The 16,736-nt window shown below is 39.9% G+C and overlaps 1 protein-coding gene across 9 annotated transcripts in view; it reads right to left on the minus strand.

The window, feature by feature from the left end:
• baz2a (bromodomain adjacent to zinc finger domain, 2A) overlaps positions 1-16,736 on the minus strand; it is a 103,581-nt gene that overhangs the window by 47,359 nt on the left and 39,486 nt on the right. For 8 of the 9 annotated variants that reach the window (XM_053686471.1, XM_053686470.1, XM_053686469.1 and 5 more), the window contains 9 exons: positions 15,900-16,256; positions 15,416-15,670; positions 14,866-15,080; positions 11,741-11,815; positions 11,496-11,667; positions 10,423-10,485; positions 10,065-10,209; positions 9,060-9,712; positions 8,646-8,841 (listed from right to left, as the gene is read on the minus strand). In XM_053686471.1, coding sequence (XP_053542446.1) covers positions 8,646-8,841; positions 9,060-9,712; positions 10,065-10,209; positions 10,423-10,485; positions 11,496-11,667; positions 11,741-11,815; positions 14,866-15,080; positions 15,416-15,670; positions 15,900-16,256 — 2,131 coding nt within the window. The remainder of the gene's footprint in view (positions 1-8,645; positions 8,842-9,059; positions 9,713-10,064; positions 10,210-10,422; positions 10,486-11,495; positions 11,668-11,740; positions 11,816-14,865; positions 15,081-15,415; positions 15,671-15,899; positions 16,257-16,736) is intronic. The other variant, XM_053686468.1, reaches the window with a different exon arrangement.

The following is a 16,736-nucleotide window of genomic DNA, read 5'->3' on the forward strand; positions in this document are numbered from 1 at the left end:
GCCTATGAGTCTGGCAAGGGATTTAAAAAGATATTCAAATTATTTGATATTATATCATTCCACTGCAAGGAAAATAATTTACAAATGGTGCAGATTTCAAACGACTGCCAATTTGTCCAGGACTGGCCATCCCCAAGGGCAGACCATCTGATGCAAAAAGAAGTCTCCAAGAACCCCACAATTTCATCACAGGATCTCCTAGTAAGTCTTGCAACTGTTGGTGTCAAAGTGCATACGTCTACAATCACAGAAAGATTGCACAAATTTGACCTGCATGTGAGGCGTGCCAGGAAAAAGCCTTTGCAAGACTACACTTTGCCAATGAGCATATAGGCAAAGACCATGCCTTTTGGAATAATGTGTTCTGGACAGACGAATCAAAGAGTTGTTTGGAACAGTATCAGCAGACATGTTTGGCGCAGCCCAAAGACAGCTTTTCAGGAGAAGCACCTCAAACTTCATACATGTGAAGCACGGTGGTGGAAATGTTATGGGTTGGGGTTATGAAATTCACAATTACCTGGAAACTGCAGTAGCCATGAGCCTGTTTCATTTCACTGTTTTTATTATTTTAGGTGTCCAAGCACTGAAGGTGCTGGAACCCTATTGTAATTCTTTATTATTATTAAATGGTAAATGGTCTGCACTTATATCGCGCTTTTTAACCGTAGCAATTTACACTGTTTCTCATTCACCCATTCACACACACACACACCAATGGCAACAGAGCTACTATGCAAGGCGCTAGCCTGCCATTTGGGTCGAACCGCCAACCCTAAACCTAGTGGACAACCCACGCTACTACCTGAGCCACAGGCACCCACTATTATTAAGGGTCCAAGCACAAAGTGGTGGAAATCTATTGTTTTTGTTTGGATTTTTAGGGGTCCATCATGTTGAAACCTTACTGTTTTGTTAGGATTTTTCTTCTGATTTGCCACTGAAATTAATCATCCAGACCAAGCTGTGAATCATATAGACATAAAACTTTATCAACATGTAGTATTTGTGCCTGAACCAGACAAGCAAGATGGACAAAACTGGCCTAATAGTTTAACTAGCAAGAAAGTACATTTTGGTGCATATCTCATGAACTGTGAGCCATACAAATAAAATTCTTGTCCCCCAGTTCAGTTTGTTCTCCCAAACAAAAAGCTTCAAGAACCATTTAGGTCAAAAATCTAAAAGGTGTGCATCATACCTGACACCTACAGGAACACTTTCCATTTGGTTTTGTGATTTTAAGTCATTCTCTTCAAATGCTATTGAGCTTTAAATTATGGTATATTTTGTGAACATTTCCAAACGGTATAAAAACATCACAATGTTTAGATATGATTTGACATTTTATTTAATTAAATTTCATAAATCTAAAAGGTGTGCGTTATAGCTGACACCTAGATGAACACTTTACAGGTGGTTTTATGACCAAGTCATTCCCTTCAAATGCTACTGAAGTTAGAAACATGTATACCAATATGCAACTTCAGAGACGGTCCCTTAATTTGCGCATATATGCGAATACCGAACGTCAAGCCAACTTTATGCCAGTCCACTAGATTCATCGTCTCTTGTGGCTTGTGAGCAAAATCCCACCACTAGGGGCCGGCTCAGAGTAACATGTTACAATAGTATTGGCAATCCATAGCTCTTCTTGTGAGACCTGAATGTGAAGACTTGAATTTAAAGACTGGAATTTAAAGACTGGAATTTTAAGACCTGAATTTTTGCAGCCTGAATTTGTGAGGTTGAAAAATAATGTGCTGAAATATTACCTGACGAATAATGAAGATGGTATTTTAACAACTGAATATTTTGGAACCGTATTTTAGGAAGGTTAATATGTGTGCATTGAATTTTGAATGCTGGAATTTTGTTTTCAATCAAAATATACAAACCCAATGAATTGCAGAGGAAACTAATTCAAGCACTGTTATTGCTGTGTATTTTTGTTTTTCAATTTGTGGCAAATTACTGGGCAAAAAAATTCAGGTATTGTTATTGCGATATGTTTTTATTCAATTTATGTAATTCAACATGCCATTTTGCCTTGAGGACGTTTGGCACTATTATACTTCCATAGGACAACTGTTGAATGTACAGCCTGTATAGCAGCAATATTGGGTGAAAGGTTGAAGCAAAAATGCCTTACAATAGTAAAAGTGTCCAATAGCAGCATATAACGTGCAGGTATTCAATCATGATTGTACAATGGTGGGTGTTGGGAAGGTTTTGATTGGTCCAGGTGAAGGTTGTGAGGCAGTCGTTTGCTGAGTATTCTGACTGCCTCGGGAAGACCCTGTTGTGATGCCTGGTGACAGTGGCATGGATGCTGCCAGATGGTAAGAGGGTCAAAAGTCCACGAGAGGGGTGGGACGGCCCATCTACAATGCTGGTGGCCTTATGGATGCAGTGGTTGTTAAAAGATGCATCGATGACGGATAGAAAGACTCCAATGAACTTTTAAGTTGTTCTTACAATTTGCTGTAAGATCTTGGGTCTGAAATGGTGCAGTTCCCATACCAAACAGTGAGAACAGCTGGTCTCACTGCTCACTATTGTTCCCATGTAGCAGGTGGTGATGAAGAGAGGGGAAAGCTCTCTTCAACCTCCACAGGAAGTGGAGATGCTGCCAGGCTTTCTTGGCTAGGCAAGTGGTGTTGATAGTCCAGGAGAGGTCCTCTATGATTTGCACACCAAGAAACCTGAAACTTCTGATGCTCTCCACAGTTGCTGGATTTATGTACGGTGACGAGTGGTCCACAAGGCTACTCCTGAGTGTCTTCACCTCCTTCCTGTATGGTGACTCCTCATTGATACTGCTGAGACCCACAACTGTAGAATCATCAGCAAAACATAATGAGGTGACTGGAGCTATACCTAGCAACATTCAGAGGTGGAATATACACACAGCCCTGTGTTCAGTGTGATGTTGCTGGAGGTGATGATGGTGATCAGGACAGACTGGAATTGCTGAGGGATAATTGGGTTGAATGCTAAACTGAAGTCTATGAACAATATCCTCACATAATTGTCCTTTTTGTCCTGATGGGTCAGAGACCAGCAACAAATATAGCATCCTCTGTTAAATGGATAGGGCTGTAGGTGTTCTGGTATGGGTCCAGTCTGGTAAAAAGACTGTTCTTTATGTGTTCCATGTCTAGCTGCTCAAAGCATTTCATGATAAATGTGAGTGCAATAGGCCAGTAGTCATTAAGACAGGTCACAGACCATTTCTTTAGCACAGGGATGAAAGTGGTCATCTTGAAGCAGACAGGAACAACTGTTTGGCTCAAGGAGATTTTGAAGATGTCTACAATGAAATCTGAAAACTGATCAGCACATTCCCAGTGCACCTGGCCAGGTACGTTGTCATGACCAGCAGCTTTCTATGGGTTAAATCTGGGCAGATTTCTCTGGACATCCACTGTGGACAGACTATTTATTCAGTGTAATTATCCAGTCCAATGGAAGTTGGACTGGTCTTTCCTGCCGGCACATTGGTTTGTGCTTCAAACAATGCACAGAAATTGTTCAGTGCATCTGGGAGCAAGGCAGCACCATAACAGATGTGTGATACAGCTTTGAAGTTGGTTATGGCCTAAATACCTTGCCACATATGCTGTATGTGCCTGCTGTTTTGAAAGTGGCCATGGATTCTTGGTGCATAGTTATGCTTTGCTTCTCTGATAGCCCAGGAGAGGTGGGCTCTTGCTGTGTCTAGGACTGCCTTGTAGTCTGACCTGAAAGCAGGGACTCGAGTTTAGAGTAGCACAGGCACCTCTGCAGTCATCCACGGATTTCTGTATGCGCATTTAGTTATGGTCTTGAAGGAACAGATCATCTATGTACTTACTAATGTAGCCAGTCACTTATGATGTGTATTATTCCAAATTTGTAGTGTGGTCATATGTAGCAGCCTGTCTGAACACATTCCAGTCTGTATTCACAAAACAGTCCTGCAGTGCTGACATGGCCCCTCAGACCAGGTTCTTACCTGTTTCAGACCTATTTTCAGGTGAGGTCTGTATACTGGGATTAGTACAAGAGCGATGTGGTCTGAGCAGCTGAGGCGGTGGTAGGGTGCAGCCTTGTATGCACCATGCATGGTGGTGTAAACAAGGTCATGTGTTTGTTCTGTGGGTCACAAAATCAGCATGTCTCCGTAGGTTGCTGATAACCCTACAGAATTCATTTAGAAATTCCCCTGCATTAGTGCTAAGTAGAATGTACATTGTGGTAAATTCTCTAGGGAGGTGCTATGGCCAGCACTATACAATTATAAACTCCACCAGGATGAATAGTAACTTGAGACTAATACAACATTCCAGCACCATTCATTGTTAGTGTAAACACACAGAACATGATGTGCAGTTATCCCAGCTAGCTGAATGGCTGTATCCGGAATGCTGTTGTTGAGCAGTGTTTCCATAAAAACTACAATATGCCAGTCCCTGATTTCATAGTGGGTAGTTAACTATAGTCAGAGGTAGTCTGCTTTATTGTTGAAAGAGGGAACATGAGAAGAGAATGGATTGTAGAACCAGGGTTAGCTGTCAGCCTAGCCTGAATGTCTGCTCAGTTGCATTGCTTTTGCATCCCCATGCACCATTTTCAGTTTCCTCTTTCCTGGCCAGTTCCTGTAGTAAACTTGCGTAGCTCTTATTACTGTCCAATGTTTATTTCTCCTGAGCTTTGTTTTCCAATATTCAGTAGGAATTGGCAATGGTAGATGAAATGGCAATGGCAGACATGTTCACCAGTGTTTTTCCTATACACTTGTCAGGGAAAATATCCTTGTTAGGATGGACTACATGCAACACGGCACCATATCTTTGCATATTTTATTGGATTATAGATTAGCTTAGAACCCTTGGATAAGGCACTCCAAATTAAGCTCAGGCACATCCTATTTGTGTTGATCATTTTGAGATGACATGAAACTTGGCTGACACTCACCTGTGGCAAATTCGACTGAATAAACATGATTTAGAATGGAACATACCTGTGTGTATAAAGTCCTACAATTCACAGCACAAGCCAAAAGAACAAGCCATGAAGTAGACCTCAACCAAATTGTGTTAAGACGTGGGCAAGGGTATAAAACCATTGCTAAAGCTTTGAATGTTCCCAGGCACAGACTGGGCTCCATCATCATGAAATGTAAGAAGTCTGGAACCACCAGGCCTATTCTTTGAGCTGGCAGTCTGCCCAAACTAAGTAAGTGGGCTAGAAGGGCCTTGGTCAGGGAGGTGACCAAAAATCCAATGGAAATGCTATGCTAAAACCGGGCTTCAGTAATCCTTGCAGAAATTATACATCCTGCTAGAATGACAACCATTTCAGAAATGCTCTGTCAATCAGTCCTTTATGATAGAGTGACAAGATGGAAGCCACTCCTGAGTAAAAGGCATATGGAAGGCACTTAAAAGTTTTTGTAAAGTAAAAAATTTAAAGTAAGATAAATCATGTCAGACTTTTTCCACCTTCAATATGAAATTACAACGTATAAAAATGTTATGAAAAACAATCAAACATTTATATGGTATGAAATACTGTGTTTTTTGTGGGATTAAATGAAAACATGAAAACTGGAGTTGACTTTTCTAGTGATATCTGGCAACCATGATCTTAAATGAAGTGAATGCACTGTCTACTAGAGTTGGTGAAGGGAGAGTGGCAGCGTACTGTATATTTGCAAACTAAACAGTTGCTACTCTTGATTATGATTGGTGAGGAATTATTTAACAAAGAAGTTTGAATTACACCCCACCTTGTAGCATTAGCATTATTATTAATTTACTGGTGCCCGACACTGCTGTCGCTACATGAGAATGTCACAGTCGCAGGTTCAGGTCATTTTGTGTGATCAAATGCAACTGAAATGGTCACACTGTACAGCCCTGTGGCGTCTCATGCAAATCAATCTGCAGCCATTATGTCCTTATTTGAGACATCCACTATTCTTTGGCAATTCCTTGTTGAATAAATGATTGAAAACGCTATTTTTCCTTGATCAGGTACATCAACTTTATTAATATGCACAAAGATGTTTCAAAGATGATCAAATGTTTGCTTGTCCAAATATGTCAAAAAGCCAACAACTTCTTTGGGGTGTACTTATATTTTCACATGTCTGTATATACAATCCCAATTCCAAAAAAGTATGGACAGTATGTAAAATGCTAATAAAACAAAGAGGAGTGATTTGTAAATGTGCTTTGACTTGTATTTAAACAAAAAACTTATAAAGACAAGGTATTTGGTGTTTTACCTAATCAACTGCATAGTTTTTTGAAGGTAAACGTTTATTTTGAAATTAATGCATGCAACACGTTCCAAGTTGGGACGGGGCAATTTAGGACTAACAGCGATGTGATAAGTTGAAATATAAAGGTGATGTGAAACAGGTGAGGCAATCGTTTAATTATAGTATATAAGGAGCCTCCAAAAAATGCCTAGTCCTTCAAGAGCAAGGATGGGTCGAGGCTCGCCAATCTGCCTACAGATGCATCAGTGAATAATCCAACACTCTGAGAACAAAATTCCCCATAGACAAATCAGTAGGATTTTGGGCATTTCACCTTCTACAGTGCACAATAATAATGAAAAGATTCAAGGAATGCAGACAAATCTCGGTGTGTAAAGAGCAAAGCTGAAAACCACTTCTGAATGCGCATGATCTCCGATCCCTCAGACGTCACGGTCTTAAAAAGCATCATGAGTCTGCAATGGATATCCTGATATGGGCTCGGGAATACTTTGGTAAACCTTTGTCAGTCAACACCATTTAGGCTTTACTATGTAAAGCAGAAGCCATACATGAACACTGTCAAAAAGCGCCGCCAACTTCTCTGGGCTCTGTGTCATCTGAGATAGACAGAATACAGAGTACTCATCTGAGTAGCAGTAGAATCGCCTTTTGTGGTCCGACAAGTCAAAATTTCAAATAGCTTTTGGACAAAACAGCTGTTGTGTTCTCCGGGCCAAAGAGGAAAAGGACCATCCAAGCTGTTATCAGCATCAGGTCCACAAGCCAGCATCTGTCAGTGTATGCAGGTGTCAGTGCCCATGGCACATGAGGGCACCATTAATGCAGAAAGATATGTGCACATTTTGGAACAACATATGCTGCCATCCAGAGCAGGACAATGCCAAACCACATTCTGCCTGGATTACAAGCGCATGGTTGTGTAAGCAGAGAGTGCGGGTGCTAGAAAGGCCTGCCTCCGATTAAGAATGTGTGATGCATTATGAAGAGCAAAATAAGGCAACGAAGGCCTCGTACAGTTGCACAGTCATGCAACTCTGTCCTTTGGCTCAATTTGCAGCTCACTCTCTCAGATCAGAATTTTAACTTATATAAATTTCCTGATATTTACATCTAGATGTGTTATACAACTTAGATCATGGCATCTTTGGTGGCAGACCACCCAATTTTAAGTGAGCAAAAGAACTGGAGCAGATAGCCTTAGAGTAAATTAAAGTAAATAAAATGTAATATTGGCTGCATATTCCCTGCTTGCAATAACTGCATAATTTGTGTGGCTCATCTATGTACTTCTTTTCAAATTCCAATCTAGCCTTCTGATTCTTACAACTGATGAGTGGTTTGCATCTCTAGATATGGCCTTCATATTTAATAAATCAAGGGAAAATATGCCCTTCAAAGAGTGAATTTAAATTTAAATTTTAACCTTTTGTTCATAAAAATTTAAGTGGATGCCAATAACTGTAGTTGACATTAAAAATGTTTTGTAATAACTGGATTTAATTTTCTTAAAATAAATTTATTTAACGATTAGATTTATCTAATATTTTCAGTGAGATTTAGCAAATTACCAAAAACCCCTTTTTCCCCATTTACTCAAAATTAAAATTTGTCTCATGTAATTTTCATGTCATAACCACAAACCTTTTTGTGCTCAAATCACAGTAGCAGTAGTATTGAAGCAGTAGTATTGATTTAAGCATGTTCAAAATATAAGGTAGCATAGCCATTTTATTAATATTAATAATATTAATATTATTACTGTACCAACAAAAAAGAGACTCCACGTTATACTCCTAGTAGAGCGAACCTTTGTAATATACACTATATGGCCAAAGGTTTGCGGACACATGAACACTGATATGTGGGCCTTCCCCAAACTGTTGCCAAAAAGTTGGAAGCACACAACTGTCTTTGTATGCTGTAGTACTAAAATTGAAACTAAGTGGCCTAGCCAAACATGTTAAAGCATGACAATGCCCCTGTGCACAAAGTAAAGGTCTATGAAGACATGGTTGGTGTGGAAGAACTCAAATGGTTTGCACAGAGCCCTAAAATCAACCCTACTGAGGTATGAATTGAAACACAGACTAGACCCCAGGCCTTCTTGCCCAACATCAGTGCCTAACTTATGCTCTCTTGTGGATAAATGGGCAAAATGGGCACCACAGCCACATTTCAAAATCAAGTGGAAGGCCTTCCCAGAAGAGTGGAAGTTATTATAATGGCAAAGGGAGGACTAAATCAGGAATGGGATGTACCAAAGCACACGAGTGTTTTGTTCAGGTGGCCACAAACCTTTGGCCACGTATTGTATGCCGATCAACTAGAAAAAGATAGGTTTGGTAGGGAGGCAAACACAAAGCAGACTAACCCTGTGGTATGGGCTTGACTACTAGCTGAGTAAAGTACTTCTGCTCCATTTCCTGAAAGGGAGAGGAGGGGGGTCTGCCCCTGCGTTTCACTGCATCTACCTCAAAGTTCCCGTGCCCAGCACCACTGCCCTTCCTGCACCTCCTGCCAGGTCTGGGAGCCTTAGGGGAGCACACATAAGGATTGGAAATCATAAGCTGTAAAAGCAAAATTATATATAAATATTCTACATGAAAACACACAAAATCCCACAAACAATAAATGCCTTAGATTTTTAACTATTAATCTTAATCAGAAAATGTATATGCTAATGTATAAACAGCATGATCTAGAAAAGTTATTATCTAGCCAGACCACGCATGTTATATAAAAATGAATTATTTTTTTTAATCAGTCAGACCTGAGTAGCACTGACCTTTGGCAGTGTGACTGGTCTAAGGTGAGGACTAGTACCAAGAGGAAGGGGAGTCTCGTTAATAGAAGACAGGAACGTAGATGAGCATGGATATAGTGATTCCTCTTTGCATGACTCCTTAGGCAATATTTGTCTCCTATCTATGTGCTCCTTCATAAAGTCTTCTGATTGGCTGCCACCCTTACTATTCTCAGACCCTGATGCAAAGATGTCACATGAGCCATAGATCAGAGAGCACTGAGATGGATGCATCCAGGAATGCAAGGCAGACTGGGTGAGATCTAGTATTTCAGAATTATGCACTTCTCCTGGCACTGAATCCCAGCCACCTGATTTACTGTGGCGGCGGCGGCGGTTCTTGAGTGTGCGTAAATGGAGCTCGACCTCTGGTCTGATTTTACGGGGTCGGCCCCACCCTCGAGGGCTGCTCATAAGAGAAGCCTCACCTGGAAGAGGGTCTGCATCTGGAGGAGACAAAATGGAGGGGGGAGGGGCGATATTGGAAGGGTGAGGGCAAAAAGGTAGGTGTGTTTTGGTAGCATTGCGCATTGGAGACAGATGTGGCTCCACTATGTTATCCACCTTCCCAGAAGACATAACCTCTTTGTCAACAGAAGGCATAGGTTCATCCATGAACAGAATGTCTCCTGAAGCTGCCAAAAGATAAATAGCAGTGAATAAGTGTTAACTTTAACAGCTAACTTGAATTTAGCCTTAGTTTTATTTAATACATGCATAATAGTTTTAGTTGGTGAAACTACTGCACTAAAATAGATCAGTTTTAGTCAATGAAAAACTACATAATTTAGTCTATTTAAAAATGTCCTTAAATTTCACAAACTAGGTTCTATTTTAATTTCCAATGACCAATAAAAACAAATTTTAAGGTGCAGCTTTATTCAGTGATTTTAAATTGTTAATTTGTGTGGAATTCTGTGAATTCCAAGATGCTATATATTATCCAAGACAATCATATCACCAAGATATGAAATGCACATCACTCACCTAAGATCTCTTCTGGCCCTTCAACCAGCACACCACCGATATTTGGCAGCAGCCAGTACCTCCGATGGTACCGGTCCTGTCCCAGTGACATTGCCCGCATGCAACGTGATGACTGGAGGAGCTTCTTACGAAAAAACTCTTGGCGCTGAAAAACAGGATTCTTCAATAACATCATAATCATGATATATCAGGACCATACCAGACACCAAGATGTTTTCCCAAACTTTAATTCGGTTTCAGCTTCCAGCAATCAATATGAATAAAACTCAAAAATCCCCAAAAGTCAATGTCAATATGTTGTGATATCAATATAATATCGTCTTATCATTTGGCTCTATAGTGAATTTGGAAGCCCTACCTTGGTTAGCTTATCAATCTGTCGCTCCAGCTCAGGAACACTTGCAGTGTTTGAACTTTCAGCCTGTAAGGAAACATAAATGTATTTGTTCCCCAATGTATGCAGGGGAATGAACTGTAAGTGCTCCCCCAGGACTGAAGAGCTTGAAACACCATTTGAAAATGGTCATATTTTATGTGTGTGTGTGTGTGTGTGTGTGTGTATATATATATATATATATATATATATATATATATATATATATATATATATATATATATATGTGTGTGTGTCTGTGTGTGTATGTGTATGTATATGTATATATTTATAGGGGTAAGATATTTCTCTTACAAGGCCCTCGGTTATGGAGCAGCCTTCTAATTATTCTTCAGGATTCAGACACAGTCTCAGTCTTTATGTCTAGGCTGAATACCTATTTGTTTTGTCAAGACTTTTGTTAATAGCTTTTCTCTTAGGTACAGGCACAGATCTGGAGGAGAACTCATGGGCATAGATTGTTTTGGTAAACTGGGATGTTTGGATGCTCTCACCTCCACACTCTCAAGCGTTCACTCAAGTTTTTTGACGGTGTAGTCTTGACACCCTCGTCTGTGTAATCTTCTGGCTCTCCTTCTTAGTGTTTTTCCTTGCCAACATCGCCTTTGGCTTACTCATTTACATTTGTCGTCTACATTTTATGTAAAGCTGCTTTGTGACAGTGTCCATTATTAAAAGCTCTACATAAATAAAATTTAATTGAACTGAATCTGTTTTGCTAAAACATACTGAGTTTTTTTTTATAAATTTTTTTTATTGTTTTTTATTTTACTGAAAGTAAGAATATTTATCATATATAAATATATTTATGCTATATATTTATTTATTGTATTAATATACATATTGAACTACTAGAACATTTTAGTGCAATATACCATAGGCAATATATTATATTAGACATATGTTAATGTTAGCCAACACAAGCAAGCCATAGTGGTCACACACCCTCACTGCTCACATTACACAAATATAGCATTTGTAAACTAGCAATGAAATTACAAACTGTTAGTGACTTTACAAGATAATTTATGTAGTACCTCACAAATTTTGAGCTCATCTTTACACTGGCGAGATCTGCCATTCTCCAGCAAGCTGCTATCTGCGAGGCTCTCATCTTCAGCCACACAAACACGGGTACTGCGCCTCCGCTCCTCAAAACGCAGCTGCTCCTCAGAGCGGCCAGTTTTTCGTGCTAAAACAGCCTTCATTCTGTCACACGTGCGTGAATTAGATCAATACTGAGAAGCATCAATTTAAAATGCTGCATTGATAAATGCCTTACTTGCGAAGTTTGCCCTCAATAATCCACTTGTTCTTCTTGTAGGTAGTCATGTTCTCCAGGGTCTTGTCAATTTCACTGTACAATTAAAACAAATCTGTTTTTAAGCATAGTGTCACATATACAGTCCCCTCCAAAAGTATTGGAACGGCAATGCTGATTCATGTCTTTATTAGACTGAAGACATTTATGTTTGAGATCAAAAAGATGACTATGAGAACAGAGTTTAGAATGTTAGCTTTTATTTCCTGGTATTTCTATGTAGATGTGTTACATAGCACATTTTGTATCATACCACCCAATTTGTAGGCAAGCAAAAAATATTGGAACATGTGACTGACAGGTGTTTCTTGTTACCCAGGTGTGTCCTGTTAGATTGACTGTTTAAACAAGAAGTAGCTCTGAACATCTACTCTTTTAGCCTTCAGTTTCACCTGTGAAGACTGCATTTGTTGTTAAAAAGGATAAACCAACATGAAGAAAAGAGACATGTCTATGGGAGAAAAGTAAACCAATTTGAAGCTGAGAAAATAGGGAAAATTTATCAGAGCCATTGCACAAGCATTGGGCATAGTCAATCAGACATGGAACAGGTCGACCAAGGAAAACAACAGCTGGTAAAAGAAACATTGGGAGAGCTGTGAAGAATAACCCAAAAACAATATTTAGTAACATTGCCGACAACCTTCACAGGGCAGGGATGAAGGTATCACAATCCACCATTTGAAGACTTCAAGTGCAGAAAAATAGAGGCCATACCACAAGATGCAAACTGCTCATGAGCAGTAAGAATCAGAAGGCCAAATAATAATTCGCAAAGAGTTCTGCTACCAAGATTAACCTCTATAAAAGTAATGGAAAGGCCAAAGTGTGGAAAAAGAAAGGATCTGCTCATGATCCAAAACATAGAAGCTCATAGAGGCTCATAGAAGCTCATAGAGGCTGCTTCTGGAATGGGCTTACTAATTTTTTTTGATGATGTAACTCATAATGGTAGCAGCAGAATGAATTCAGAAGTCTACAGAAACTATATGTCTTCCAATTTACAGAGAAATGCATCCAATCTAATTCTTAGGAACTTCATCTTGCAGCAAGACAATGAGCCAGAAAGCACTGCCAACAAAATAAAGGACTTCAGCAGGGGAAAAAGTGGAAGGTTTTAGACTTACCAAATCAATCACCAGACTGTAACCCAGTTGAGCATGCATTTCAACTCCTGAAAAGGAGACTGAAGGGAGAAACACTCAAAAACAAACAACTGAAAGAAGCTGCAGTACAAGCCTGGAAAAGCAACACAAAAGAAAAATGCAACAGTTTGGTGATGTCAGTGGGTCATCGGCTTGATGCCATTATTGCAAGCAAGGGATATGCAACCAAATATTAAGTGTTTTTTATGTTAAGTTATTTACTTTAAGACTATCTGTTTCTATACATTAGCTCACCTAAAATTGGGGTAGTCTGCCAACAAAGGTGCCATGTTGTTTAACACATCTAGACCTAAATATCTAGAAAGGAAATCTGAAATCCTGATTTATCATCTTATATTCATCTTTTGATCTGAAACCCAAATGTCTTCAATTCATAGTGAAAACAATAGAATTAACCTTGCTGTTCCAATACTTTCAGAGGGAACTGTATGTACATACATTCATGTGAAAAATGTAATGTAATCTTTAATTCAACAGAAATATCAATATCACCCTTGGCCTCAGAAACCCTTTAGCAGAAATAACTTCTTGTAGGCGTTTTGTATAATTGTCCACCAGGCTTGCTGGAATTTTTAACCACTCTTCCACGCGATAGTCTTTCAGTTGCAAGATGGTTGTGGGTTTTCTTGCATGTACTGCACGTTTCAAATCCCCCCACAACATTTCAATGGGATTAAAATCTAGGCTTTGACTAGGCCATTCCACAACCGTCTGTTTCTTCTATTTGAGCCATTCTTTGGTGAATTTGCTAGTGTGCTTTGGATCTTTATCCTTTTGAAAGCTCCACGTTCGGCTCAACTTCAACTTTTGGACAGATGGACTCACATTATCTTCAAGCACTCTTTGATATGATGCAGAATCTACAGTTGAATCAATGAATGCAAGCTGTTTAGTCCCTGAGGCAGCAAAGCAACCCCAACCCATAACATTTCCACCACTGTGCTTCACAGTTGGTATGAAGTATTTCTCCTGAAAAGCTGTCTTTGGTCTTCGCCAAACATGTCTGCTGTTACTGTGGCCAAACAAGTCGATCTTTGATTTGTCGGTCCAGAGCACATTATTCCAAAAGGTCTGGTATTTGCCTGTATGTTCAGTGGCAAACTCTAATCTTGCAAAGGCTTTTTCCTGGCACACCTCCCATGCTGGTCAGATTTGTGCAATCTCTTTCTGATTGTAGAAGTATGCACTTTGACACCAACAGTTGCAAGACTTACTAGCAGATGCTATGATGAAATTTTGGGGTTCTTGGAGACTTTATTTTGCATCAGACAGCCTGCTCTTGGGCTCGATTTGCTGGGACAGTCAGTCCTGGAGAAACTGGCACTCGTTTGAAATCTGCGCCACTTGTAGATTATTTTTGTTACAGTGGAATGATGTATTTCAAATAATTTAGAGATATTTTTAAATCCCTTGCCAGACATAGGCATCCACAACCTTTTTTCTGAAGGCCTTATAGAACTCTTTAGATCTTGGCATGATGACACCACACACCTCAATAGCAAAGGGAACACCAGACACTAGATATGAGCGGTTTAAATAAGACAGGTTCCACCTGCACTCCCTAAGCAGGTTCTAATCACTGGCACCCAACCTTGAAAATCTGATTCTAATTTTATGGACTTGAAGGTGTGATAGAGGTGTACTTACTTTTCCCAAGTGACAAATCTGTTTTTTTGTTAAATAAAATTGTGAAAATTACTACAAAATGTAAATTTTATGTGTCATTTGATAGAGTGTATCACCTTTATTAACAGGCACTGTTTCAAAGAGGATCAAATGTTTCCATGTTCAAATATGCCAATAAAACAACAATTTCCATGGGGTTTACTTGTCTTTTCACATGACTCTGTGTGTGTGTGTGTGTGTGTGTGTGTGTGTGTGTGTATAGACACACATACAAATTAGTTGGTTATATCTTACTTAATGACCGTGTTGCTGGCATTGAGCTCCTCCACCAGGAAGGCCAGGATAGAGGCCTTAATTTCAGGGCTCAGGGTTTGGAAGCTTTTAGTGCGGAGACTATTGCATATATTCTTCTCAAAGCCATGAGATTCCAGAAAGACCCGAAGCACCTCTGACACTGTGCTGTGGCACAGTTCCAGATCCACCAGCTTTTCACCTAGGATCTTTACTGACTACAAAAAAAAAAGTCAGAGGGTTAATGACTAGCGAGGCACACCTGATCTTTGTTTACCAGCATGTATTTACATGTTTTTGATTTTCTCCATCTCTCTCTCCATCTCTATCTGTGCACGAATCAAGCTATCAGTGAGGAAGAGATTTCTTTTCTTTTAGAGTTATGGTGCCATTGGTGTGCATTCTGAGGCTGTGCTGAACGTTAATAAAATTTCAAGTTCAAAGTTTACTCTTGAGTCTCCTTTCTTCTCCAATCATGGTAACATTAACAACATTAAGGCTAAATACATTTCAATAAAAAAAAATTATACTGCAGTATACTATATCAACACACCTGGTAGTATGGTGGCAAACCAGGATCATGCAACACAGCATTGACCAGATTTACTAGCAGGTCAAGAAGTTCACTCTGGCTTTTGCCTAGTCCCAATAGACCCTCCTGCAGGGTGGCCAGACTTGGGATATCCTTAGGCACCTGAAGACCCAACACCTTCCCAAAGCTGTGCAGGAACTCTACCACTGTGATACAGTGGGAAAAGGTGACACCTGACAGCACCAATCCTGGGATGTGAGATAACTCTGGAAGAGGCTTGAATGACAACAGAGCATAAAATAGAACTGATTATCAAGTCACAGTCTGGGTTATATCACAATTTTTATTATAATAAGTAAACTGATATTGTACAGAAACTTTGGTTAAAAGCAAGGTTTTGACAGACATCTTAGCATTCCAACAATAGACACAATTACCATCACTTTATTTGTAAAAATAAACAAACAAAAAAAACACTATAATAAACATTCTTTTATGCACTCACCATGTGGTCAGTGAGGCACATGTCCTCAGTGGGCTTTTTCAGCTCCTCTAGGATCTTCTGCTGCCTCTTTCTCTCCTCCAAGCGTCTCTTGGCCTGTGCCCTTCTCTCTGCCTGCCTCTTAGCTGCCAGTGCTGCCTGTGCTTGAGCCTCTGCTTCAGCCTCAGCCTTAGCCAGAGCTTTAGCTTTCCTACGGGCTCCTGCTATCCTCTTCATAGGACAGACCTTCTCAGGACACTGCTCTACAGAAATCTTCCTTCTATAGCCTGGCTTCTTCGGTTGATCATTGACAGACTTGTAGATGTCTGTGTCTAAAGACTGAGCTTGGTCCTCCTGGATAGGCTCTCTCTCTTTCTCCAACTGTGCACATACAAAACACTGGATTAGGTTTTTTTTTTTTCATTTTCCCATTTTCTTGCTATTTACTTGCCAACTCCCACTCACCAGCCAGGTTTTCCTCAACACACGACAGCTACCAACCAGAGAGGGTAAATGCTAACATACTTTCACAGAAACACGTGAAGCCAGCCACTCTGATCTTTTCAACCTGCTGTGTCACAAGGCAGCATAACACACTTGGAGTTGCCGTCTCCCGAATACATGAGCTCACAGACACCCATGATTAGTGTCGCTGTGACTGACAGAGGAGAAAAAATATTCCATCCCTACCTACCACTCAAAGAGCATAGCCAATTTTGCTCCCTCTGCTCCTGCCCTTCAATGACTGTGGCATTGTCAGGATTCAACAGTAGGTCAATAGATTAGAATTTTGCATACCATATAGAAGATATTCTACTTGAGATTATTGCTTAAACATGCCATAACATACTATTAATAATA

Source organism: Ictalurus punctatus, chromosome 15 (assembly GCF_001660625.3).
Source record: "Ictalurus punctatus breed USDA103 chromosome 15, Coco_2.0, whole genome shotgun sequence".
Classification (NCBI taxonomy): domain Eukaryota; kingdom Metazoa; phylum Chordata; class Actinopteri; order Siluriformes; family Ictaluridae; genus Ictalurus; species Ictalurus punctatus.